The 26,240-nt window shown below is 39.4% G+C and overlaps 1 protein-coding gene across 2 annotated transcripts in view; it reads left to right on the plus strand.

Annotated features, from left to right (window-relative positions):
• The window catches only part of EPC2 (enhancer of polycomb 2), a 50,275-nt gene that overhangs the window by 14,264 nt on the left and 9,771 nt on the right, over positions 1–26,240 (plus strand). The window contains exons 2-10 of one of the 2 annotated variants that reach the window (XM_009461793.2): positions 4,011–4,170; positions 12,073–12,218; positions 14,636–14,842; positions 15,644–15,792; positions 16,057–16,189; positions 18,910–19,101; positions 19,389–19,478; positions 21,975–22,120; positions 22,221–22,564. In XM_009461793.2, coding sequence (XP_009460068.1) covers positions 4,011–4,170; positions 12,073–12,218; positions 14,636–14,842; positions 15,644–15,792; positions 16,057–16,189; positions 18,910–19,101; positions 19,389–19,478; positions 21,975–22,120; positions 22,221–22,564 — 1,567 coding nt within the window. Of the gene's footprint in view, positions 1–4,010; positions 4,171–7,553; positions 7,570–12,072; positions 12,219–14,635; positions 14,843–15,643; positions 15,793–16,056; positions 16,190–18,909; positions 19,102–19,388; positions 19,479–21,974; positions 22,121–22,220; positions 22,565–26,240 lie in introns of those variants that run through there. The other variant, XM_087731742.1, reaches the window with a different exon arrangement.

The raw sequence follows: 26,240 nt of genomic DNA on the forward strand, positions 1-26,240 counted from the left end.
GGCTGTCTGCACCAGGGAAAACATACTGGATTATATAAAGCCAGTGACTGGAGCAATTTGCTGTAAACTCTTGTCAGTATGGTGATTGTACGGTGAAGGTACCTGCGTGGCCGAAGTGCATCTAGAGAGACGAATCTTTCACTTGGACAACAGTTTTATTTTAACACATAAATATGCTAAAGCAGCAGTATTACATATATTAAACATTTAGATATTTCTAATTCTATTTTGCTGTTAGTTGAAGAAAGAGGACTATCTAAGCTGTGTTTGTTTGAAATTTTTTAGTCATACTAGCGAGAAAGGTTTGGATATGCTTTTTAAGGAATTAGTGGGTAATAACTCTCTGACAGGTACTCCTTTTTATTCCCATGGCAGCATGTTCTGTTTGCTATCAACACTGTTTCTTCTAATGTTCAGTTATTTTGTATGAGATCTTTTTATCTCCCCTACTTCAGAATGAATTACAAGGTAAAATGCAGTGTATGTCTTTCAAAATCATAAGAAAAGATGGAAAATATACTAAAATATGTACTGGTATACCAGTTACTACATCTGTCTTTAAAAACACTTTTTCAGGTTTAATAAAGCCATTTAATTAGACCAACTTCCATTTAAAAGTCTTCAGAGTTTGTTTAAACAGAACTGTTTCAGGAGTTAAAATTTTTGTTTTCTTCATGTTCAGCAGAAAGACTTTTTTTTTTTTCCTCTAGTTTTAAAAATTACATCACTTATCTATCTTTTGAAGCTCTGCTGTTTGATGAGTGACAATAATACTGTTAAGACTTTTCTATTTGAATACTGTGTTATGCTTGAAGGCTTTTTATAGTAAAGCGAGTACTAACACCTATTGTCAGATTTTCCTTGGGAACTCTTTGTACGCTTACTAGCAGTGTTACAAAACCTGAGAATCTGAATTACTCATCTGCACTGTTTAATGGGCTGTGGAGCCAAAAGTTGTTTTGAATTTTGCTTGCTGTGTGTCCTTCTTCACTACTGTTTCTGAAAGTTAAACCTTATTTACCCATTCATTACTTAGGCCACTGTGGACTAGTGTGGCTTCTCTACAAGTTATTTAATCCTGTTTTAGAAGAGTGTCTGGGTTTGTTCTATTTTGGGGGCGTGGTGGGGAACTGTAAGTCGGTCAGCTTCAGCTGGTTGGCTGTGTACAGAATGCATCCTCAGCGAATTTGTCGATGATCCTGCATTAGGAGGAGTGCTTGGCTTGCCAACAGGGGAGCGTCCGTCTTTGTGGATGCTGAGAAGCTTGAGGACTGGCCCAGCTGAAATGTTGTGCAGTTCAGTTAGGAGAAGTGCACAACTTCGGTACCTGGGGCAGAATAATAACGCTGTGCATAGGGACGGGCAGGCAACTGCCTGGCTGAGGAGCAGCACTGATGGAAAGAAGGGACGAGGCGATGGGCCGCTGGTGCGTGCACGCTGGGTGACTAAGGCATGCTGTAGACTGGGCTGCGTTGGGAGGAGCGTGGCTACAAGGTGGGGAAGTTGTGATGCTCCTCCACTCGTCAGTGGGGAGGCTGCTGTTGGAACGCTCTTTCCTGTTACTCTGCTTTCCCCAGATTTCTCAAAGATGTTGAGAAACGGGAAGATAATCTGTCAGTGGGCTGCCAGAGTGGCTAAAAGCTTAGACCGTAGCTCTATTAAAGATAATCGTCTTCCAGTGGGAGCTGGACAGATAACCTCAACAAGTCCTTCCTAAGAGCATTTCTGTGGTACTCCTGTGTACCGTGTTGTTAACTGTTAGGAGGCAACTCTAGGGACATCAGTTGAAAGCAACACAGTAATGAAACAAATTTTATTTTAGCTGAAGTACCTACTCAGCTCTGTGAAGCTCTCCAAGATGTTTTTTTTAATGGTGGAGTGACAGATTTACTCAGTATGTAGTAACTCAAGCAGATCACACCAGATATTTGATTGCATGCTTGTCTTAATTCTAATAGCATTCACTTGGGAGCCTGATAGTTAGATTTAATGTTGCTTCATCTGCTACAGAAGATTCCCCAAGCTGCTCTTCCAGTCACTGATTTGTTATATTCTAATTCTGCAGAAATTGCATTATTTGCGTTTCTGCAAGATCTTAATATTTAAGAGGCTGTAATTCATTAAATATCATTTACATATTTTTAAAGATTTGCTTTCATTCGCTACCCTTTTTAAAAATAATGTTCTGTAAAGAGGAAGAAATCCTGTTCTTGAGAGAATTTACCAAGTGTGTAGCACAGAATCTGTGCATGCAAGACCGCCTGTCTGCCAGACTGCATGGCAATGGAGTTACCGAAATGCTGGCTGGTTCTCCTCTTTGTGGTGTTGATGCCTGGCCTCCTGTGAGGCGGGATAGTCACTGGTGTTAATCGTGGGGAGGGATACCCCAAAAAGCCAAAGGAGGAGATAGAGTAGCAAAGGTTTGTTTTGGGTTTTGTTTGGTTGGGGTTTTTTTTGCTTCTGTATGGAACAAATACTCTTCCCAGCAGTCAGGTGTGTGGGAATGGCTAGGGGATAATCTGAAGCCCCTGGAATAGGTAAGGTAAGGTTGCATAGGTCTGAGAGACCTGAGCTTCAATTTCAAGTCGATATTTTGCTGCGTCGTCCTCCCTCCCCTCGAATTTTGGAAGCTGGAGGCAAGAACTCTGCGGTGGGGGAGAACAGTGAAAGGAGAACAAAACTTTCAGGCTCCTGGTTCCGCTAGAGACTAGTAGTTAACCTGCTAGGAGGCTGCAATTTGCTTATTTTGTGTTCGACTTACACAGATGCAGAACTCATGGCTTAACTTGCCCACATAAATGACAGTGGTGATTTAAGATCTCGTCCTGGTGAAGACTGCCACTCTTCCTCTTTACTGGACACGCAGAAGGCAGCATGTGCCAACTTAGCCATTTGGACTCTTCGCATGAGACATTTTTGTAATGGTTTAAATGAGTAGAGTGCACTGTGGGGTCTGAAGCGTACACATAGACTCTGTACAGCTGCCAGCCGCTGGCTCGAGGAGGGGACAGCGAGGGGGGTAGCATTCAAAATCATCCCATTGTCTGAGTCTGCCAGACAGGCTCCTCTTGTCGCTGGTCAGTTCCTATCGGGTGTTCTGCAGACTGCACTGAAAGGCCACATGGACAGGAGCATGAATCGGGACACTGCAGTTGTACTGGTTGTCTTTGCCAAAGTTTAACACGAGTATTCATGAAAAATCTTTAAGAGAAAAGTTACAGGTTACTGCTAACATGCAGCAGTAGATGGGTTTCACTGAGTTAACTAATAAAATTATGTGTGAAACAATCTTTGTAAACCAATACATTTATTGTGATCCTTACTTCACTGGAAATGATTCTGTAGAAGTGGTGACTCCTGTCCTGTAAGGATAAAATGAAGTGATACCTGTTTAGGGAGTCTGTGCTTTTCAGGTGTTACTCTGTGAAGGCTGCTCTTTCTGTTGCTCTTAACTAGCTGAACTTCTAAAGAAAGCAAGCTGGTAAGAGTTACTGGGTAGACAGGAATGATGAAATTAGCTATTCTTTTGATTTGAATCTGTTGCTTATAATACTTTAAAAGGACTTACTATGCATCTGTTAACTGATCTCGCATAAATTTCCTCTATGACAGGTTTTGATGGGTTTGGCTTATACCAGCCCTCATTTTCTACTAAGGTTATTTTGTGTAGTTTGACTCTTTCCCAGTCTGGTAGAAGGTGTGTGCTACTGTCTGAACAAAGGGTTCTTTTCATCTGCTTGTAGTACTGCCTTGCATTCACTGGAGCTCTAAGATTCCTATCAGTTAGGAACCCCACGGTATACTAAATGATGGGGAACACATCTTCTCCTGTCTCGAACCTGGAAGCAAGCATCCTGCTGTCCTCTGAAATACAGTAAAGCCTCAACTCTTTTTATTTGCCTCTCCTGTAGAACACCAGGACAACAGTAGGAGAAAAGGATGACTGTCTATATATGCACTTCTATACACTGATACCTAAATAAACAAACTCTTAAATTTTCCTCTTGCAGGAACATCATTTGCAACGGGCTATCTCAGCACAACAAGTTTTCAGAGAAAAGAAAGAGAGCATGGTTATCCCAGTCCCTGAAGCGGAGAGCAATGTCAACTATTACAATCGTTTGTATAAAGGAGAGTTTAAGCAACCAAAGCAGTTCATTCACATTCAACGTAAGTTAACAAATGTTGGTTTTGTTTCCCCTCCCCCACCCTTTATTTAAATAATCTTCAAACAGTCTTGAGGACAAAGTTGCTACAGTATTCGGAAAGTGGGAGGACTCAAAAATCCAAGGGGAATTGATACATGTAAATTCCAGTATCTCTTCTCAAGTTCTGGAAGAATTTAAGGTGGAAGGTAAATGTGGGGTTTTTCCTGCTGTATTTGTTTATGGGCTCTGGGCTGATACCGTATCTCCATGTACGGTAGCTGGCAAGCCTTATCCTGTCTGTTGGTCAACCAGTATTGTTGATCAAGCCATTGTTCATTTTTTTTTCTTTCCCTAGTTCCAAGAAGGAATAACTGAACTAGCCTAGCTGCCTCCTAGCTGCTTATACTAGTGCAGGGAGTGGAAGAGGGCTTGTCTTGCTCGCTGAATGAGTCTGGAATGCCTGTTAACTCAAAAGTTCTATATAAATGGAAATGAATAAAACAGAAGAGTTTTTGTAATGAAATCAGCCTTCATTCTACTGATCATAAATAGAGTTCTTGAAGGTTCAGTTTCAACGCTGCTGACAGTGGAGTTCAAGCTGTTCGCTATAGCATGGATGCATTCTGGGCTATGGGTAACAGTTATTTTTCTCTGTTTTGCTAAAACTGTATAGAGTTCCCTTTCTGTAGGGAACTCTGAGCTTATTTTATAGATAAAAGGAAGTATTCTTTTGCATGTGTTTAGCTTCCTGTGTCTTAAAAGATCTAATTGATTAATCTAAACTTGTAGTTCATGATAGTGGTCTGTGGATTAATTTTAACACTTATTTTGGTTGATGTTCTGTTGACAAGTGACACACATTTACAGTCCAGTTGTTCCTTGGCATGCAGATCATGTTTGTCCTTTGCAGCATGTGGTTCTAGCGGGTTATTTTGTGACTCGGACTTCTCCCAGGAGTCAACTTCGTAGCAAAACCTTAGATTCTATTATCGCAATGGCTTGTCAGCCCTTACGGTGAAACACAAATTCAGTCTCTGCAGAGAAAACCCTTCTTGTCACAGGTTCGTGTTTTTTGTTGTTAGTCGTATTGGGAAGACTATCGACGGGTGTATGCTAAAGCACCTTGAACAGGAATGTGGTCCTCAGTTGTTAGTTTTGGGGTTTGTGCAGGTAGTATTGACTTTATTGAACTTCATCGTGCTAGGCAGAGTGCGTTGATAATCTGTTCCTCACACACTTTTTTTCAGCTGCCTGTACAAGAGACTGTTGATCTGCATGTAGATTTGAGCAGAAAAAGCATTTTATGTTTGTGTGTCATCCGCTTATAAATGTGACTGAAATTGAAGTTACGCAATGATACTTAAGCCCAAACCTAGCTATGTGTTGAAGATCCTTGCATCGTTTCTCACCAACATGGTGAAGTCTCCTATTTTTTCCATGTGTTTACAAAATGAGAGATTTTTGGAAATAATATGCTCAAGATTCTATAGTGGAGATCATACTGGTAATATGAGAAGTGAGCTAAAGGGAATTGATGAAGTATTTGTGTCCTTAATAGAAGAAACAAGCCTGCAAGCAAGGCAGGTTGAATTAACTGCAATGAAGCTGCTGAATGAGGCATGTATTTTATTCTGTTCTTTGGACACTGCCAGAAACACTGTAAATATTTTTAATAAACATGTCTAAAAGTGTTAAATATATTATGCCAAAATGTTCTTTGTCTTGTTGAGACTCACAGTCTTTCTGGACAGAATTACAGAAGGTATTTGAGCTGAAGATAAACATCAGATACTGCTCCAAGATAATTTTTCCCACATATTCTGGTTGGAGTAGGTGTGATACAAGGCAGCTTTATGCTACATAAACTGCTTAGAAATTCTGTTTTAATGCTAAAAGCACAAAGAGCAACAATACTTACTTTGGCCAGGGAGGTTATGTAAACTGAGAGAAGCTAAGAGGCCACGTATGGTAATCCATGCTTACTGGTGGTTATTACTAGAAAATTATGAGTAAACCTAAATGATTTTGCAGTTCATCTAGTAGCCTGGGTTTTTAAGATTTTTAACTTTACTAGTATAATTCTTTTATTTAGACCAGTGGTTCCAAGCAGAGAAATGTCAATTTCTTCGTGAGGCGTGGAATTCGTGAATAAGCATGGATTCCAGGCATTGTTGGACTTAGGCAGCACCGATTCAGGTGACTTTGAGCTGAATATAAGCAAAAGCCTCGAACTATTCCGATTATTCCAGTATGCATAATAATTTTCCAAGAATGTTTGTAGTTTCAGTAATGTGGAGATGTACTGTAAGTTATAATACGCAGCAAAGAGAACTAGTACGTACAGTGGTACCTATGCTAGAATGAAGCTAAGTGGATGTAAGAAAATTAGTGTTCCTAACAGAAACAATAAGAATGGAGCAGAAAATAGTTACTGGTTTACCTGTGTGTGGATATAAAGGGTAATGATACCAAACTAATGCTTTATCGTAACACAGCCAGATTGTTCAAATAATCTTCATTAAGTTGTGTGGGATGAACTCTAGTCACTCTTTAAATTAAAAAAAAAAAAAAAGGCAATGTGTGCATTTCACGTAATTGAGAGTTGCCCATGTTTTTATTTGTTGTGTGTTCCACATTTTTAGAGGATGCTGTAGCAGGATCTGTTCAGGCTGTGGGCTTGCAGCCTGGATATGTAAAATGGGTATTTGCACGATCCCTCCCCTGCTGAGGTATTTCGGTACAGGTGGCAAGTGCGAGCAGCTCTGTTCCAGCCAGGTGCTACAGACCAGCCACCGAGATGGTGTTTTGCTGCTTTGTTACTACTTTGGATATAATTACCATGATGTGGTTCTTCATTTGCTCTTGTTGGTCAGCACAGATGTATCTGCTGCCATCAGGATCAACACTGCTCACTCCTTTCTCCCTGCCAGCACCTTGCTGGGTCACGGTTGAGCTAACTCTGGGAACTGATCTGGCAGAAGGTTTATCTTACATTTTTTGGTTAGGTGAACTTCTGTGTTTATCAGTTTTCTGTCTTGGTTCATTGCACAATTGCTGGTGTTGGCACAAGCAAGGTGGTAGGAACGTGGCTTGCTGGGGAAGGGAGCTAGTGGAACCGCTTGTTTCAGTGGTAACTCACGCCTATGTCAGCGTAAAAACCCCACAGCCTTAATTTAATTAGCTAAATGAAATCAGTTAATTTAGTTAAGTTAAACCCAATTTAATGTAACTTAACTTAAAAACAAATTGCATTTCTGTAAGTTAGTATAAACCCAGTTCCTAGGGGAGCTCAAGTAAACAAAAGCAAATCCCTCTGCAGGTACTGCCATCGGGAGTGGTTAAAGTGGCAGAAGATGTAAACTAGGATGTTGGTTTTGCAACAGCAATTAACAAGCCAACAAGTTCTGAGCGTTCATACAAGGTAAACTTTACTGGTAGGATCACCGTGGCCCTGTCCAACAGCGCACTGTAAAAACCTGCAATGTGGGAAAATGCAGAAGTTTTGGAGTAGGATAACTAGATTCATCAGTCAGTCACAAGAATCTCCCAGGAACTACCAGGAGGAAGGGATATAGATGATCTGTTTTTTTAACCACATGAACTAGCAGACTGGTTGTTCTTAAAACGCTAACTAGCAGCAGGTCATCTGAAGGACTGTGCTTTCTGTGGCTGAGTCGAGTTCTTCGCTAATTCCTGCAGGCATGAATGACCAGTTGCATCTGTTGCTATGGCAGGGGCAGAAACAGAACGTGGTGATGGATAGTAACATCACACAGCACACAAACCACCTGTGTCTTGTGATGGCTCTTGAAGCCAGCAAGCTGCCTTACTGGAGGCCAGCTCCAGGATGAAAAATGGCCTTTTCTGGAACCAGTACAGTTCACTCACTGCCTGGGAAAAGAAGAAAACTGGATGTCACTGAAAGTATGTTTCAAAGAGCAGTGATGGACAAACTTCAGGGAAGGAGGACACTTCCATGAGTGTCCCAGAGCTGTGGTGAGCCAGCTTGGGGTCGATTAACTCCCTATGGTTGCAAGAGTGATAGCTTTTCATTTTCTGAGACTCGTAGACCTCCGCGGGCTGCTGAGACTTCGTGGCCTTCTTGTCTGCATTGAAACAGGAGGTGGAATGCAAGTATTGCTTCCATTGCTTCAGTGTCATAACCTGCGGCCTCTGTGTAAACCCCCTTTCTTTGAAAGTGAACTATGTTGGTAACTACAGGTCATGACGAATCGTGGGAGAAACATTGCTAGTAAAAGAGAAGCATTGCTAGAAGGTATGAAAAGCAGGATATGTGATAAGGGCTACTGCTGTTCTCACAGTACCAGTATCTTTTTGTATAAGAAAACGAGACTGGATTTATTCGATGTAACTTGTTCCTGGCAAGTACATGTTGGATACCTTTTATCTTGTCATTTTGATTATTTGTCAAAATATTTTTGTAGAGTTGAAATTGAGGGTGTAGTTTTGGTTTTGGTTTTTTTTTTTTTCGTTTTTCAGCACTTCATTTGTTACTCATGAAGTCTCAAAAAGACTAAGAGAGCTGATGTTTTATCAGCAAATAATTTCGTACTATGTATGAAGCTAGGTGGACTTGACATGTTACTTAGCCAGTGGTTCACAGGGGCAAATGAACCAATGTAACAGCCAGCAGGGGAGGTTCCACTTTTCTTCCCTCTTCCACTTCTAGTTGCAGACACCATCTGTGTCATGAACTGGTCCTGATGCTTGCTGGATACCTCTGCAAACTGGTTCAACTTGCTAACAGTGAGCAGCGAGAGGCAGGGACTCTCCTGCTCTCAGCTGAGGTGCACCTTAGGGTCGCTTTAGATGCTGGCAGCGCAGGAATCTGCCTTCTCTATTTGAGATGGAGATCTTGCCTCCTTATCGCTAACCCTCATGTGTTCCTGAGGACGGTTGGTCTTTTAAGTTGCTTGTCGATGGAATGGTTGGGCTTTTTCTTTTCTTCTTGCTAGTCTTAGCGCTTCCTGCTAATTGTATCTCACTTGAGCCTGTCTGACTTTGATCTGAAAGGCAGTTCAGGAAGGTGCATGGTTCAAGAGCTTTCAGTGACTCTTCTTTCCTCGTTGTGGAAATGAAGGCAAGCTTACTGGCACTGCTTACGGTGTACGGGTGAACAGCACCGCATCTTCTCTGCCATTGGGATCCTCCTGCTCACTGATGTTCTGGTTTAGAAAAATTGACTTGAAACACACCGTTTGCAGGGGATTACTGAATTATGTAGTGACAGGTAATAGGTTAACATTTTTTTTGGTGTAAGATAACATCTGTCTGAGGGTAAACAAGCAGTGCCTTTTCTTGACTTTAATGGTACATTCTGAGGTCATCTGTGAGAACATGGTTAAACACCTGGTTTTTGGAGTAGAGAGAGCTGCTTTATTTTTAGGGGAGCTCTTCCAAAACGATGGGAATATCTGGTCTAGAAAATTTTGGCCACCTTCCTTGAGCAGAGTTGTTTGAACGTGATTTCACAGTGTACATTAGGACTGTAGTAGTTTCGCAGGCTCTGGGGATAGTCTTGGGGCAGGGGAAGCTTTTGCAATTTCCTTTCTGGTGAAAGTGGCAGTTTATGCTGAAGAGGTCAGTGAATTACAGATTGTAGTGGAGGGGAAGTGCAATATCAAGCATCATTCTGCAGGAGCAGAAGTGTGAACTGCCAAGGTTGCGCTTGGCTGGGAGATCTCCCAAGTGTTTTGAAACTGGTGAGTAACAGGTGGACGGTCCACGTTTGAACAGTGGTCCCTGCTGATGAGGGAGAAGCTTTGGAGTGGAGTTACGGAGTGTGAGGGTTGCAGCTCAGGTGGGGCAATTCACCCCGTTCCAGTGTATGGCTGATGTGATGCGCTGTAGGTGCCAGCACTGCAGTGCTCCTGGGCGGCTCTGCCGGCACCACACAGGAGAAGCTGGAGCAAAGCTTACAGAAGCCAAAGGTGATACATAGCAGACTGGTTTCATCGAGTCCAGCACTGATACTTGGCAGCTAGTTTGTTGATACTTGGCTAGTCACTGGCTCTTCAGCTCTTTGAACAGGATCGTGTGGCACTGTAGCAGTCTCTCTCCTCTCTCAAGTGCATAGTCTGGCCCGGTGATGTTCTTAATGCAGTTTTACAGAACTATGAGAGAGAAAAAAAAAAACCACAAAAACAAAACTGGGTCAGTTTTTGTCTCAAAACTTTTGATTCTGACAGACTGCCACTGGAGAAACAGCACCCAATGTTGTAAGCCATAATTTAAGTCTAATATGCAGTTGTTTATTGTTAGAGGGAATGCAGTGGGTCACATGTCCGATGTGTCAAGTGATGAGTGCGATGCAACTTGTATTATTGAATTAATGTTATTAATAATTCCACTTAACACGTAGTTACAGCCCATTATTATTCATTTCTTCTTGAAAGAAATTTTTATAGTATGTTCACAGTGTGTATGTTAGGCCAGAGAAGCCTTCTGACCACGTGGTGTTGTCAGAGTTAGTACAGTTGAGCAGTGTCTCTTCTGAGAGGTAGCAGTTTACAGCTGAAAATGGTAAGGGACTGCTTATTAGCACTTCTCAGCTGTAGCTGACTGAGTTTCCATGCATAGCCAAATAGATTAAATGCTGGTAGTGGTTTAGTTAATTGATTGCATTGGAATACAGAAGGAGTGGTCTTGTGCTAGTCTGAGGTATGGAAAGAATATGCTGCTTGCCACCTGTTCGTTGCCTGCTCAGACCATGGGAGAGAAATACTTTAATTTGCTTTAAATATATTTTTTTAGTGTTTTTCTTTTGCTCCTGGTTTCTCCTGGTCTTCCAAGTTTTTGTTTAAGGTCCTCTCAAAGCACACTGGGAAGCTCAGTAGCAGAGATTAAGATTCTGTAAGATAGCACTCAGATACTCAGCCATGAGTTAAGAGCATAAAGATAAGATAGAGCTATTTGTCTAATACGAATAGAATATATTTCAACAAGCCTTCACTGCTGTTAATCCAGTAACTTGTTGATTGAATGATTTGGAGTGTTGTCGTTAGTGTTTCACCTCTTCGGGGTTTTGTTAGGTACAATTAATGTTTCATATTAAGAATTCTTGCTGTTGTATGCAACTTGCTCATACTTGTTGTAAAGTTTAGTTGCTGCTGTGTTATCTGAACGATAACTTCCTTCTGCTTTTAGTAGGACCAGAAACTTTGTTTAAGAATGGAAAAGGAATAGCACAATCTGTAATGAAGACATGAGCTTTGCTGTAAAGTCAGGAACTTACTATTTGGAGAGTATGGGGGAATATTCAGGCTCTGCATCTGAGTTGATCTGGTTTTGGAGAAAAATAACAATTCTCACAGGACTGGTCTAGCATTTTTACAGTGTTTTGCACAGTTCTATGAAGAAAAAAGGAAAAAGTTTAGTCTGAAGCATTTTAAGACTCTAGGTTTGTTGAACTATTAAAAAAAGGGCAACTGAAATTACCTTGGAACTTCAGTGTAAGTGCTTTTTCTCGAAGTCTGGGATTTGATTGAAAATTATCTTAATTGTTAAGAATTGTGATATTATGGAGGAGCTGTATTATAACAGCATTAAAAAGCATTTATGCTCTTGTTTTGCAAAGATATATTAAAGTTTCTGTGCCTCTGTGGTAATTTTTTAAACTAAAGCTTTTTTCCTGTCACCCCTTAAAGCCACTTAAAATAAAATGAAACTTCTTTGATTCCCCTCATTGGAAGTCAGAGACAAGCAACTTCGAACTACTGTCTTGCAGCTGTTCTGTGGGGAAACTTTAGCATAAAGAAAAAAAGTCTTATGGCAGGGATGTGCTAATCTGAAATTTTATCGATTGTTTTTGTTTTCTGATTGTCAGATGCACGCTTCTCTCTTTCCATAGAATGTAATTTTCCAAGCATTTCAATTTTTTTGTGTGTGTGTATTTTTGTTTCAGCCTTTAATCTGGACAATGAGCAGCCAGATTATGATATGGACTCTGAGGACGAAACCTTACTGAACAGACTAAATCGGAAGATGGAAATCAAACCGCTGCAGTTTGAAATAATGGTTGACAGACTCGAAAAAGCCAGTTCTAGTCAGGTATTGTACTGTGTTAAGAAATCACTGAGGTTTTTTGATTTCTGAATTTTCTGGTGGGGTGGTTCTGTGCGGGTTTTTTGTTTGGTTTTGTTTGTTTTATTTCCTACTAAGAGCATAAGTGTGTTTGTGTGAGTCTGCAGTTATACAGAAATCACATTGCTGTCTCTCATTTATTATTATTGTCAATATTGGTAACTTAGAAAAAAAAGATGCGGATGGAGCTTTTGGGAGCTGGTTAGGGGGAGTTGTTTTTAAATTTTAATTCCTGACCATAGTGTGTTAGAGAGGACAGTTTACAACACCTTGGTTTTCCTGTGTCAGTATGGAAGAAGCTTGTGGTGATAGGTACATGTATAGATTTGGCTATAAACGTATACGAGAATCCAAATTCTTTGTTGCACTTGGTACTGGTGGACATTGGCTTCAGTTGACGTTAGGAACTTAGAAGCATAGACAGTAAAGCAAAGCATTTGTTAGGATAGGGCTCTTGTAGTAGAAACTGCACGAATGCAAGAAAGAAAGTTATACTCCAGTTCAGACTCGGAGCCTGGCTTGCTGTGTGTTATTTAGTCACTTATTTTATCAGAAGAGTACCAGTATCTTAATAGTCAGTTCCTGAGGTGTTCCAGGAAGGCGGTGTCTGGAGAGGGGCCTTAAAGCCAAGAACAGTACTCAAAAGTTACACCTGAAGGATCAGTTTCTGAAAGGCAAGTTTGAAACAGGTAGAGTTATTTCTCAGTGAGATGGATGTTTTGCGGGAGTGAAAAATCCATTGCAGGATCCGTAGCTCTGCCTTAGTTACTTAACCTGATTTAGTTCAATGCTATGTGTTAGAGGCCAAAGTGTTGTATTCTCTACATCTTAGAGCAACTTTAAGAAGGATTAGGTAAAGATTTCTTACTATGCTAAGAAGATGGGATGTGAAGAAAAAAATTGCAGAGTACATTGGACGGTACTTTTTGAACATGTGGTACTCGGATCTCTTAGAGCTTTGATGTAGATACCCCTGTTTCGGTTTTCAGTTAAAGCGGTTCTGGTTATCACTTTTCAAGGTTAATTTGCATCCTTCATATGCTGGTTTCATCTTTCATTGCTTGAGTAATGAAGTTAAATTTAAGAACTGAAAGATGTTTTCCTAAAAGAAAATATTACAAAAATATGGATTTTTCTCTGTAGGCAGCTGCCCCTTTCTCTTTTCCCTAACTGTAAATGACACTGAAGCATTATAGAGGTGAAGAGTATTTTGAACCAGAAAGTGCTTATTTAAGGAAGTCCATGGCAGAAGAGATCTTATGTGTACATGAAGCATTGTAATTGATTTTTATAACATAGACTCCCTCTTGAAGGTGAGGTGTGTAAGGGGAAATCCTTCTTTGTAGGTGACATTTCTATGGGACTTCCTGTGTAGTATTTTGTGCCTCACTTCAGGGATTGTGACCACACATTCAAGCTTCTTGTCCTGCTTTTGGGCTACAGAAAATTTTCAGCTGATATTGAGTAGCTCTGTCCTGAGCCCTGTGTTAGGAACAGTGAGATAAAAACAACTCTTGCAGGTTACTGGAGCCTGAGAAACAAAGAAGTTTGGCTGCCTGGCAGATTCCTTCCCCACATGGGGTTATAATGCTCTTGAATCCCACTTGGGGCTGCTACACAATTCACTTCCAGTTTACATGGCTTACCTCTGAAATATAAAAGGACGCTGGTGGGAATGCTTTCCTCGCCAAGGAGAGGGTTCCAGACATTCCTCTTGGGGCATTTTGATAACCTGATTTAAGCAAGGAGTATAGGGACTCTGCATCCGTGTTACTGGTGGTGCTTGCAAAAACAAGCAAGCAGGGTCAAAATTTAACTTTCCTAACTGTGTACTCAAGGCAGAGTTGATTTTTTTTTTTTTAAAAGAAATATGTTAATGGAGAAAAGGGAGCAAAGGACGAACAAGACAGAAATTATTTTTAAGCAATATTCACAGTGATGGTTAGCTACACACACAATCATATCAACTTTTACGTATAGATAGAGTATGCCAAATACAAGTCAAATTAAAGTGTTCCCCAAATCATGATCTGCAGACTGTAGTAAGTTATTTATATCCTGTGCTTGGAACTGTTTCAAACAGAGTTTTCAGGTTTCATGAAAAATTGATGAAGTTGTAGACTGTTGCATGGAAGTTTCTGAGATGATGATGATGCTGGGCCAGAAAAGTTGGGAACTACATATTTAACTTAGGAGGACCAACTGGTGGCTTAAGTACTTCAATTTAGATCAGTATTTTTTCCTCCCTTTACTCTCTTGTGCTAGAAAAGAATCAAGTTTGTTTAGGAAGTGTACAAGAGATGTGACTGTGGAGTGACTTTCTCCCTGCACCACCACCCCACCCCACCCCCATCTCAATTGCACCTTTTGAATTTCTCTTTCAGCTTGTAACACTTCAGGAAGCTAAATTGCTGCTAAATGAGGATGACTACCTTATTAAGGCTGTATATGACTACTGGGTAAGAAAGCGTAAGAATTGCAGAGGGCCATCTCTCATCCCCCAAATCAAACAAGAAAAGAGGGATGGCTCCACCAACAACGACCCTTATGTTGCCTTCCGGAGGAGAACTGAGAAGATGCAGACAAGAAAGGTAACTTGTCAAACTTTACAGTTCTAAATTTGCCATTTTAAATCCTGCAGGGGTAGGAATCATGTTGATTTCTACTCAGCATCTTGCAGGATCCGTCCTGTGGTATCCACAGTTACTGATCTGATTGTCTCTATTAATAGTTGCAATATTGGATGACCCAGCTAAATCTCAAACCTGCTGAATGATGTAGTCAATGTGTAATCCATCAGTTCTCTCTAGACAGTTTACAGTCTGTCCATTTTTTAGAAAGCTGAAACTCAAAGGGTGATTTATAGGTATTGGCACGTAGCAAGTCCCACAGCTGCTTGTTTAGGTTGGAAACTTCCCCTTCTGTGAAAAAGGGGAAAAAGATCTTCCATTTGCCATGGAGTAAATAGGTCAGGTTTTGTATTTGTAGCATGAATTGATTTGAACTAGGAAATCTGTAATTACTCGGCGTTTTACGTCAACTTTGTACACATATGTACACAACCTTATTGTGTGCAGAGTCAAGGTGGAAAAAGTGTTTTAGGAACCAAGTCTTGAATTCCTTGTTCTGACAAACTTCTGCTGGGTTGATAGGGAATCTGAGCAGAGAAAGTGTGGGGGGAAATGGCTGAAAAGTTTTTTTTTCAGCTTAATCTTAGAAGTTGGGTTTTGTTTGCTTTTTGTGGCTTTGTCTACCAACTAGGTTATGCCTTAGGACAAGTTTCTTCTGAGTGTACTCACGATTCTCACTTGCAGCAGCACTATGTAATCTTTTTGCTATTTATGGCTCACAGGTTTTGCTTTTGACTTAAAATTTGTTTAATCTTTCAATAGAATCGAAAGAATGATGAAGCATCTTACGAGAAGATGTTGAAATTAAGAAGAGAGTTTAGCAGAGCCATAACAATTTTGGAGATGATTAAGAGAAGAGAGAAAACAAAACGCGAGCTATTGCATTTAACATTAGAAGTTGTTGAGAAAAGGTAAAATCGGAAATTGTATCTGTAAGAAGTCATTTATAACAGCAAGGTTTTAATTTTCATCAAATAGGTTTGAAAACACTTCCTGTAATTTATTTCTGTGTGGATGCTAGTCTTCTGCACGCGTGCATGACTGAAGGCCTATATAGCACCGTAAACTTCAGAGGCTGAAAAAGAAGGCGTTCATGCAGACTGTTTGCCTGTTTTGTCTTTCAGACATTTCCCAGTGGAAATGCAGTATTATGTATTTTTAATTGTGTTTTTAAGGTACCATTTGGGTGATTATGGAGGTGAAATCCTCAATGAAGTGAAGCTTAATAGACCCGAAAAAGAGATGAGCACAACTCCATCCGCTCTTCATAATGGAAATCATCACAAAGTTCAAGAATGTAAAGTTAAGGTAAGCTTTCTTCTGCTGCGAGTCTCTTGTTACGGTTTCATCATTCTTTTGGATGTACCCTGCAGACGTTTGCTTTGGAAAACTGAGTAGGAGGCTGCCATACTTGAAGGTAGGAGACCAGAAGACTGCTATGCCTGCTTCCAGTTTAACATTTGTTGTCTTTCCCACCTAAGTTTTAAAAGGATTGGCTGGCATTGCTGTTTGTTTCTTTAAACAGCAGCACTGTGGTAGTCTTCCTTTTCCTTCTCGGTTCTGTCTCTTTCGTTGTACAGTGATGTCAACATGAATATGTTAAGTGGACATCAGGACCTCCATGCGATTGCAAAGTATAGTGAATTATTTTTCCGTCTCCCTTCAAAGGGAAACTAGAGCACTGAATTTTTCCGATAAGGTTGTCCATGACTACTGACTGGCCCTCAGTGCAAAGATAGTCCTGAATATACAGGATTTGACTGAATTACAGATAGAGTGCCAGAGGATTCTAGAAACTATTCTGAGCTGCTTAAGTGATCTTTGATTATTAACTTTTCCAGGAACAAGAACGCAACTGTTAGATCTTGTTGACAGCTGAAAAAGGTTGCAAGCAACTAATGTTTTAAAAAAAACCACTTACTAGAATTTGTAGTAATTTGTTATTACTGAGGCCTGTACACTTCTCAGTAATACTGAGTAGGCATTTTTGTATCTGCTGCTGCTTGGCCCTCAGTGTTAGGTAAGTAGCAAACATAGGAAGGTGAAAGAAAGAGTGGCTGAATTTGGGAACCTTTAGTTTCTGCAAAGGGATGGAAGGCTGCTCTGAGAGAATGAGTGCAGAAGGATGTAAGACTTGAGTTGCTGTGTGTCACACACTAGTTGCTTTGTCTTTCTAAAACTAGGGAAGTTGTGGAATGCTGTACTTAACACTACTTTGACAAAATCTTCTTTTACATTTTTATTAATCTGTACAGAAACCCAGTGGATCTAGTTTTATTTTTATAATTGACCTTGTTAGTAACATCTGGAGAAGTAGTAATATAAGAATAATCCATAGCGAGAAATGCTAAACTTTAATGGCTTTCTTTTTCATGTCTCATGAAGAAACATGTTCCACTCAGAAAAAATAAGAAAAATACATCAAAGGGAACTCTGTATCTTCTGTCACTGTTCAGATCCAGTACCAAATCAGATCGTAATGTTCTGTATACTCGTTACGATCTTCCTGCGAGGACAGTCTTTACATCTGTGCAGAAGAGAATTAAAATACTTTTTTTTCGGGAGGATCCTAGTTAACCATGACTGTGACTGTAGTTGTTGGTTCTGGTGACATGTGGTTCCAATAGAATTAAGTGAAAGATAGTATAGTCACAGGCAGAGCAGTACTGACAAATGTATCCATCTTGGGTTAATGTTTTTGAAATGACTACTTAAGAATAAGGTTTGGTGGTGTTTTGTTTTTGGTTTTTTTTTTTCAGTTAATACGGGCATTAATTGCAAGATTAACTGCTTCCAATCTTAGCATAATTGTATTATAACAAATGGTTGTTCTGCTTGTCTTGTTTCTACTTCTTCATATTATGTTTCCTTTAATTGTTACTTAAGCCATAAGCGTCTTTTGCCCTTCTTAGGGGCTATCTTTGCTTTAAAACACAAATACTAGATGGTCATATTTTTTAAAACAACCAAAACTCCCAAACAAATGAAAACAAAAAAACCCCAAGTTTCCACTGCAAGCCATTTTAATGTCATCATTATAGTTAAGGTCACTGAACTGAGTACAGTATAAAAAAAGGATAAGGCCTGATGTTCTGCTGTTAATGTGACAGGAAAAAAAAATGTACCCAACTTCGAATTAAGACGTGTTTTTGAGGAAATAACCTGAAATACTAGTTATTATAAAGGGCTTGGATGTAAGGCTGGAGAGTTGGAGACCTTTTGAAATTTGTATTTAGCACCCACGACACCTAGTGGTCGCTGCCTTTAATACAAACCCCTTGCCTTGGCTCTCCTGCCGGAATTTCGTTGTGCCTTCTCTTTCTCTTCTCTGGTTGTGAAGCTGAGCTCTGTTACTGGAGTTAGTTTCAGTCAGATGGTTATTGAGAAGTGGTAATTTGGGGTAAATTTAAACGCTTTTTCAAAACTGCACTGGCTGTTACTTGCAAAATTCTCAGTTACAAGTGAAGTAATCTTCCTTTTAATTTAAAAGCTTTGAAGTTTAGTAGCATTTGTGTTCAAGTGAACAGTTTAATATTGATGAAGTTGCTTACTACAGAGGGTTTATGTTAGCAAAATCTTAAATAGCAAAACCAAACAACATTACATCTTTTCAAAAATATAAACTGTGAGAAACATGAAACCAATTAAATAATTTTTTTGAACATATCTGAGCAGTTCAGAAAATTGAAAGTGCTTGCCATAGAAAACTGCGATTTCAGAAAATAATTGGAATAGGATTTCCAGTTACAATATACTGAGCGTATTGCAAAGCAAGGAACCTCTTAGGTAGTCATATGGCTTGAAAGCTTTCAGTTTGTTAATAAATACCTGTAAAGATGATCAGAGGTAAAGTTCTGGGGTTTTTTAATGTTTGGAATAAATTTTGCATTGTGCATCTGAAATAGTCTGCAGATGCTGCATGTTGAGAGGCTTTGGAAGACAAGCAGTCATCTCTTTAAGGCATAAGAAGAGGAAAGGTTAATTACTTTATTTTTTTTTTAAGTTTTTTGTTTGTTTTTCACAAACAGCATCCTCATCATTCATCTCTAAAGGAGGAGGTGTCAGATGTTGTACGTCAAAAGAAGAAGTATCTAAAGAAACCTAAAATAGAGTGTGTAGTAACTCCTCAGCAGCCCTCTGCTGAGCCCTTGCCTGTTATCAACAAGAGTGATATTAAACAGTATGACTTCCACAGTTCAGATGAAGATGAGTTCCCGCAGGTAATACTCTGCTACAAAATCCCAGTGTGCAGAAGGTGGAGATTTCAGTTGCCTGTAATTTGGCCAGTCTAGCTTGAAATGGAGAATAACTCTGTTGGACAGTGGATATGTAAAAAAGATACTTGCATAAACTATGAGTTTGTTTTCTTCTTCTAAGCTATGCTTCAGAGAAGCTTGCATTTAATATATAAAAGTGGCAGTTCATATTCTATAAATAATAAGCTTGTATAATAAATAAAATTATATCAACATGGCAGTTGGAAGAATGACTTTGCTTTCTGGTCTAGGTACCCTCACCAGTGTCGGAAGCAGAAGAAGAAAATGATCCTGATGGACCTTGTGCTTTCAGGAGAAGAGCAGGATGCCAGTATTATGCTGTAAGACTATCTGCTGTTGGCTTTAGTGTGGTGGGTTTTGTTAGGTTGTGGGTTTTTTTTGAAATTTAGATTGGCATAGTGCTAGTGTAACAGTTCTTCTGTTCCCACTTTCACCGCCAAAGCTTTGCCAAATACAAAGACAATCATTTTCAGTCTTCACAAGAATTATTCTCATTGTACTGTTCCTCTGTGATTACCTGAAGGTAATATAATGTGTTGCCTGCAGACCCATTCAGCCGCTGTTAAGAAGGGAGAGCTTTTTTTGTCTCACTCGGTTTTCTTAGCATGTCCTTTCTTCCCAGCTTGTAGAGCTCGTTAGAGGTAGATACTAGTTGTCCCAGTTCTCAGACCTGCTGAGAGATCCTGCCGGGCCATTGAGTAGAGTCTGCTACTGAAGCAGAGGGGTTTAATCTCTTGAGGATTTTTCCATATAGTTAAGTCAAAATTTTCTTTTTGAAATCAGTGCAAACTGTAGATGTGCTGAAAAACTTCAGGTTGCAATTGCAAGAATGTGCAGATGACAGAGACTAGTTGTAGATGTCCCATCATCTCAGAACCACTGACAGTGACGTTTTTTTTAACAAGCACGTGCTTACAGGTGTGGAGCTTTAGGCTGCAGAGGACCAAGAAAGGCAACACAACACTAATGGGCCTGGTTCTTTGCTTGCTTCCCATGGGAAGAATGAAATTACATGACAAAATAATTGTGTAATTGTGTAGCCTTTAAAGCCACTTCTAGAGAAGTCATTTCGTCACTAGGTAGGCTGTTTCAGAAGCCCAAGCATCCCCCAGAATACTCAAATTATAGCACGGGCACCTCCCACAAGTTGTACTGAAAGTTCTTTGCGCAGGTCAGCTGTGTGCTGGTGCCTGCTTTGCTGTGTCCTGCTGTGCTGTAGTCATTTCCAGAATACCACAGACAACTGGATCTTTCCAAGAATATGTCATGATTTTTAACTACTCTTCTCCTTTTAGAGATCTATTATTGGGTTATTTAAGATATGTTTGTCTCTTTGCCACCAGTTTTTTTTGTGTGGCCTCTTAACTTACTCATTCTTTCAGTTTGGGTAAGTTTTGTTGTTGTTGTTGTTTTTTATCTGTTGATTGCTAATCTAGTCACCTTTTCTGCTTAGCTCCAGAGGGTTAGCTGAAGCTTCTCTCTTGCTTAGAATTAATGCTACTTTTTTTTTTTTCCCTTGGCCAGTGAGTCAGCTCCTTTGCCAGAAGAAGTTGAGAGGACTGAAAACTTGCATTTTCATTCTTTTCTGTTATTTTTCCATTGCTGTTTAGGAGCAGGTTATTTAACAGCATTAATGTTAGCCTTTTAGGTTTTTTTTTTTAACTACTGAAGCCATTTGAGTTTTGATTAAATCTTAACATAAATTGATTGAATCTACAGCACTACTGTTGCTGTAGGTTTAACCTGATCACAAAAAATTGGGTTATTTTAATGAATATTTATTAACCTGTCATATAAGACATTTCAGACAGTACACAGCATTTCTGCTTGTACAGATTATGCAGTTTTGAGTTCAAAATAATAACAAAGATATTCATGGAGCAATAAAAATGCCCTAAGGTAAGCTGATACAGAAAATACACTGTCAAGGTCCAGTAATTGACTGCTGTGTATTGGAACAAAGGCCATTGAGATCAGCGTCCATTACCTTTGGCAGTGTGTGTTCACGAGTAAAACTAAACTGCAAATTTAGGAACCCCTCTTGAAGTTACCTACACACTGAGGTTGCAAGCTAGCCGAGTTGGGAATTGCTGCACTTTGTACAGCTGGTGATTCAGCAGCATCTTTGATAAGGCCTTCTTGGTATTTCCTTTGTCACAATAAGTCCTAAAAGTATTCTTCTGTAGCGTGATACTTAGCACTGGAGTTGTGCCTACAGTTTTGAGGTATTTCTATCAATTTTTTTTTCATAAACTCATTTTTACAGACAAAAGCTTCTATGCTACTGACCCTAACTAGCGGGATTAGACAAATTCATGAGAAGGATAGGCCCTCAAGTGATTACAAAACATAGTCAAGGTGCAGCCTTGCCTGCAGGATGTCCTTCAGCTTCTAAGAGCCTGAAGCTCAGAGGCTGTAACAAGAAAAGAATTGCTCCCTGTGTTTTATATCTTGTGAGGAATCACCAAAAGAGCCATTATCAGCCAGGAGGTACTGGGCCAGATGGTCCTGTGTCTGAGTAGGACAGTTCTATGTGTTTCCGGGTAGAATGAATTAATTTTGGCTTGTTCTGTATTTTGGTTGTGGCCTCTAATTCTGTGACTAATCAAAGGAGGAGGATGTTCTACTTCATGAGTTCATGTATTAAAATCTTCCAATTTCTTTTATGATCTGAGCATATTAATCAAGTGATAGTTCTGTGGGCATTTTCAGCATTTTCTATACTGTAGCCTGTGCATGATAATCACTTAGTAGTAAACTAATGAAAGTATAAACTCTAAATGGGTGCAAAATTGCCTTTTCTTTTTTCTTTACAGCCTCGTTTGGACCAAACTAATTCTTCATATGAGAACTCAGAATTGGCAGAATTGGACAAACTGAGGTTCAGGCATTGCCTTACAACCCTTACAATTCCAAGAAGATGTATAGGATTTGCAAGAAGACGAATTGGCAGGGGCGGAAGGTACAGTTGCGTTATTTGTCCTCTTCATTCCCCTTCAAAGGATAAAAGTGTTAGAAAGAGATAGTTAAACTAAAGTCTTTTTTTCATCCTCTTTAATCAGGGTTATAATGGACCGAATATCCACAGAACACGATCCTGTCTTGAGACAGATTGACCCGGAAATGCTGAACAGTTTTTCAAGCTCTTCCCAGACTTTAGACTTTTCTTCTAATTTTTCACGGACCAATGCTTCCAGTAAACGTTGTGAAAACAGACTGTCCCTTTCTGAAATACTAAGCAATATCAGATCATGTCGACTGCAGTGTTTTCAGCCAAGGCTACTAAATCTACAGGACAGTGATAGCGAAGAATGTACCTCATGGAAACCAGGGCAGACTGTGAATAATAAAAGAGTTTCTGCAGCATCTGTAGCTTTATTGAACACCAGCAAGAATGGCATATCAGGTAGGCAAGGATTTTAATTCTTCCGGAACTTAAAATATTGAATTCCAGTGTTTTTACTTGTGACTGGACTGATAACATCTTCAGCAGTGGTGTGTACCTAAATCAGAGAGAGAAGCTAATTATTTTGTATTTCTTAGAATATACAGAAATTTTCCACAAGCAGTCCCCTTCCTCCTGCTGTCATTTCAGTTTCAGTATAGTCTTGATAAAGTGCTGGACTTAGACATGCGTTATCCAAAGGAGGGATTCTGCTCGTGTTTAAGAATCGCTTAGGTGTGATTGAGTCTTAAAGACTTCAATTGCTCTAACCTTGTTTAAGGAGAGAAGAATGCTCTTTATAAATGCAAAAGGAAAGCAGTTGGTTTCTTGGAGGGGGGGTGTCTGTCTTGTTGCTGGAGTTTTTCTTTTTAAATCTTGCCAAAACATCTCAGAAAACCAATTAGTAAGCATACTGAGCAGGCATGAAACAGTCTGAAAACAGCGCTTTCTGTTGCTGTCTGTCGTAGTAAGAAGTTTTGACACTGGAAGCATCCAATGATGCACCTGCTCTGTTGATTTTTCAGAAAATCATCAGCCATTGATTAAGTGTGACAGGGGATTACCTTTTCCCTTAAATGTCATCTCTAACTCTCATAGCCAACGCAGCCATCTCTTACTGTTCAGCTTTATGACCTGATAGCTCCAGATGAGCAAGACAGCCGTTCACATGTAAACAGTTTAACTTTTTTTTTTTTTTAAAAAGTTCTGTGTAGTATCTTCACAAGGATATAAAATATACGCAACAGTTCCGATCTTTGTAGACCCTTTGTTAGCAACTGGGGTATAGAAGCACTAAAGTTGGAATAAAAGCCACCAAAAGAAAAAAATGTTTTAAGCTTACATTAGCAGTGTTTACATCACTTGCTTCACATACGAGGAGTTGTAATTGCTTAAGTTTTAACATTGTCACTCTTTTATAATTGTAAAAGGATGTATGATTCTTTAAAAAGCTGAACAATTGGAGATAGGCCAAAAGAGATCTACTACCAAGCATCAGCGAGCATCGGAGTATTTTCCTACTGTATGGTGTACATACAGAATTAGGTATCGTAAAACAGGATAGTTACGTAATGTAATAGGCTGATTCTAAATTCCATAATTAACTTTATATGGATGTGGAATGGTCTGTCTCTTTTAAAGTCAGTTGCAGGATTGGGTATTTACTCTTAAATAACATAGCTTTAGAATTCAGGTGTAGAAGTTAAATTTCTTGAAGACAAAAGCAGTTTTCTCTGTGTTGTGATTTTAAAAGACTGAGCGTTAGCTTATTAAGTAACATCAGTGTAGTACTGATGTAAGCACAGAATATTTACTTTTGTAACTTTTCAGGATAGTCATTACAACCTTTATGTTGTTCTCTCTCTCTCATGAAAAGATTTGCACAATATTTCTCTGCTGTATGAAGAGAACAGACATAATGTGCTATGATCATATTTTCTTATAATTCTTTTTTTGTAAGGAACTTGAAGGGCTGGAGAGTTGCACCTGTAGCAGAAAGGGGCAGTTTTGTGTGATGGGATTATTGATGAGCATCAAGAGATGTCTTGTTAAAGCAAGTGCAGAAAATAGAAGGGAATACTATTTGTCAGAGTTAAGGATGTGAAACATGGACCATAAGCTGTAAGGAACAACGAAGAATTTGCTGGTAGCTCTTTATATAACAAGAGCAAGTAATACTGCAAGATTTCTGTTTGCATGAATAAAGTATGATGACACCAAGGTAAGGAAAGTTGCTTAAAAAGATACAGGTCAAGTTTGATTATTTTTTCCGTAGAATTTTTCATGATAATATAATAAATATCAATCGATTATTTAAGGATTAGCTAGGTGTAAAACTTTGAGGCTTCGAAATATGCTCTGGGGAGACACACCCCATGCCCCCCACACCCCCACCCCCCCACACACCCTGAGGGTGGAGTCTACCTAAAAAACTAGGAGAATATTTTGGGATGGAAACTGATAGACCTGATTTTAATAGTATATGAAGAAATGAGCAAAGGAAAAAGGTTGAAGAGGTTTGTGAAATCTCTGTACCTGGCTTTAGTGTAAATGAAGATTGCAGTAGGGGAAGACAATTCTAGTAGCTAGAGGAAAGATGGCACATAACAAGAAAGCAAAAATGAGAACAGTGTTTAAGCAGTATATTCCGAGAAAGGGGGGCCTGTGGTTTGGTAGGGAACTGTGTATACATAGGATGAAAAAAAATGTCAGCCCTTCCTGATTCAGGTAACACCATCAACAAGAATGAAAAAACCTAAATTGTTGGTGCTGTGTGGCAAATTAATGACAGACCTGGTACACACGTGTGGACTAGCACTCATGTACTTCAGGATTTGTACTGTTAGGGAAAAAGAACTAAAGGAAAGGATAGAGAAATATGCATTTTAATGATGAGAGAGACTGTAGAGAAATATCTAAAAAAAACCGCATAAAAACAAATCTGATGGATCTAAGCCACTCTGTAGAGGAACAGTAATTAACTTCTGTTACATAATCTTAGAAATCATCATTTGAAGAATACATTTAGATGAGAATAGAGATCACTCTACGTCAGGCAGGGAAATTTATGGTTATGGTTGTTTTCTTTCCAGATTTAAATTACAAAACAGATCCTGTAATTCTGGTAAAGGATCGGATGCAACAGGCAACACAATTCTTCACCAAATAACTGAGCCAGCAAGAGGCACTGCTGTTAGACTTTTCTCCTTAGTAAACAGCGAGTAAATTTTAGAAGGGCTGGTCAAAGTCTGGTTGTGCATTAAATGAGCACAGGTACTATCACTGTGTCTATTAAAGTAATTCTGTTTGGGAGATGATCGTTGAAATCAGTTGATTTTATAGCACACTTAGCTGTAAGCATGAAGCTATGTCTAGAGGAAACAATCACAGTAGTTGAACTGATTGTTTTTATTTTTTTTTTTTCTTTTAGTTTAGAGAAGACTTGGAGTTGCTTGCTTTGGTTTTCAGCGCACAAGAATGTTTAAAGCTACCTCTGCGTTATATTTTTCACTTGTATTAATAAAGCAACTCTTACTCTGGTACTTCCTCAAATGCTAGGCATTGTACAAACAGAAAGACAGATTTTATTTTAAAAATGTGTGACTAGTCTTTTCTTGAAAGTGCCTAATCAGTGCGTGAATAAAGAACCACTGTTTCAAGCTAAATTATTTTCTTGCTCATGTTATAAGAACTGCAAACGGGAAAACTGAATTTGAGGAACTTTAAGAGACAAGGTCACTGAAACAATCTGATCCCTTTGATCAGCTGTGTAAACTTTTTGTAGTCTTACACACTGTATCTGGAAAAGTTAGCTGGTCTCTTTGCTAGAGACACTTCCAGAAGAATTCTCTCTTTAATCTAAAATGAGATACACTGATCAGCTTGGGATACAACTGAGAGATGATGGAGGAAGGATGTTACCAGGAATTTGTAGGTGGTACTACTTAGGACAGCTAGGTAATACTTAACCTGCTTGTGGAATTCCTGGAGTGCAACGCGGCTCGGTTTTGGGACTGAAGAAAGAAGTAGGCTTTAGGGAAAATCTTCAGCAATTTGCAGTACAGTCAGTATGTTGGGTTTGGCTTCCAGTCTCCTTCAGCTGCCAGTTCCAATGACCCGCTCAAATAGTTATCTGTTT

Source organism: Nipponia nippon, unplaced genomic scaffold (assembly GCF_047370975.1).
Source record: "Nipponia nippon isolate SJK-2023a ecotype South Korea unplaced genomic scaffold, ASM4737097v1 scaffold_5, whole genome shotgun sequence".
Taxonomy (NCBI): domain Eukaryota; kingdom Metazoa; phylum Chordata; class Aves; order Pelecaniformes; family Threskiornithidae; genus Nipponia; species Nipponia nippon.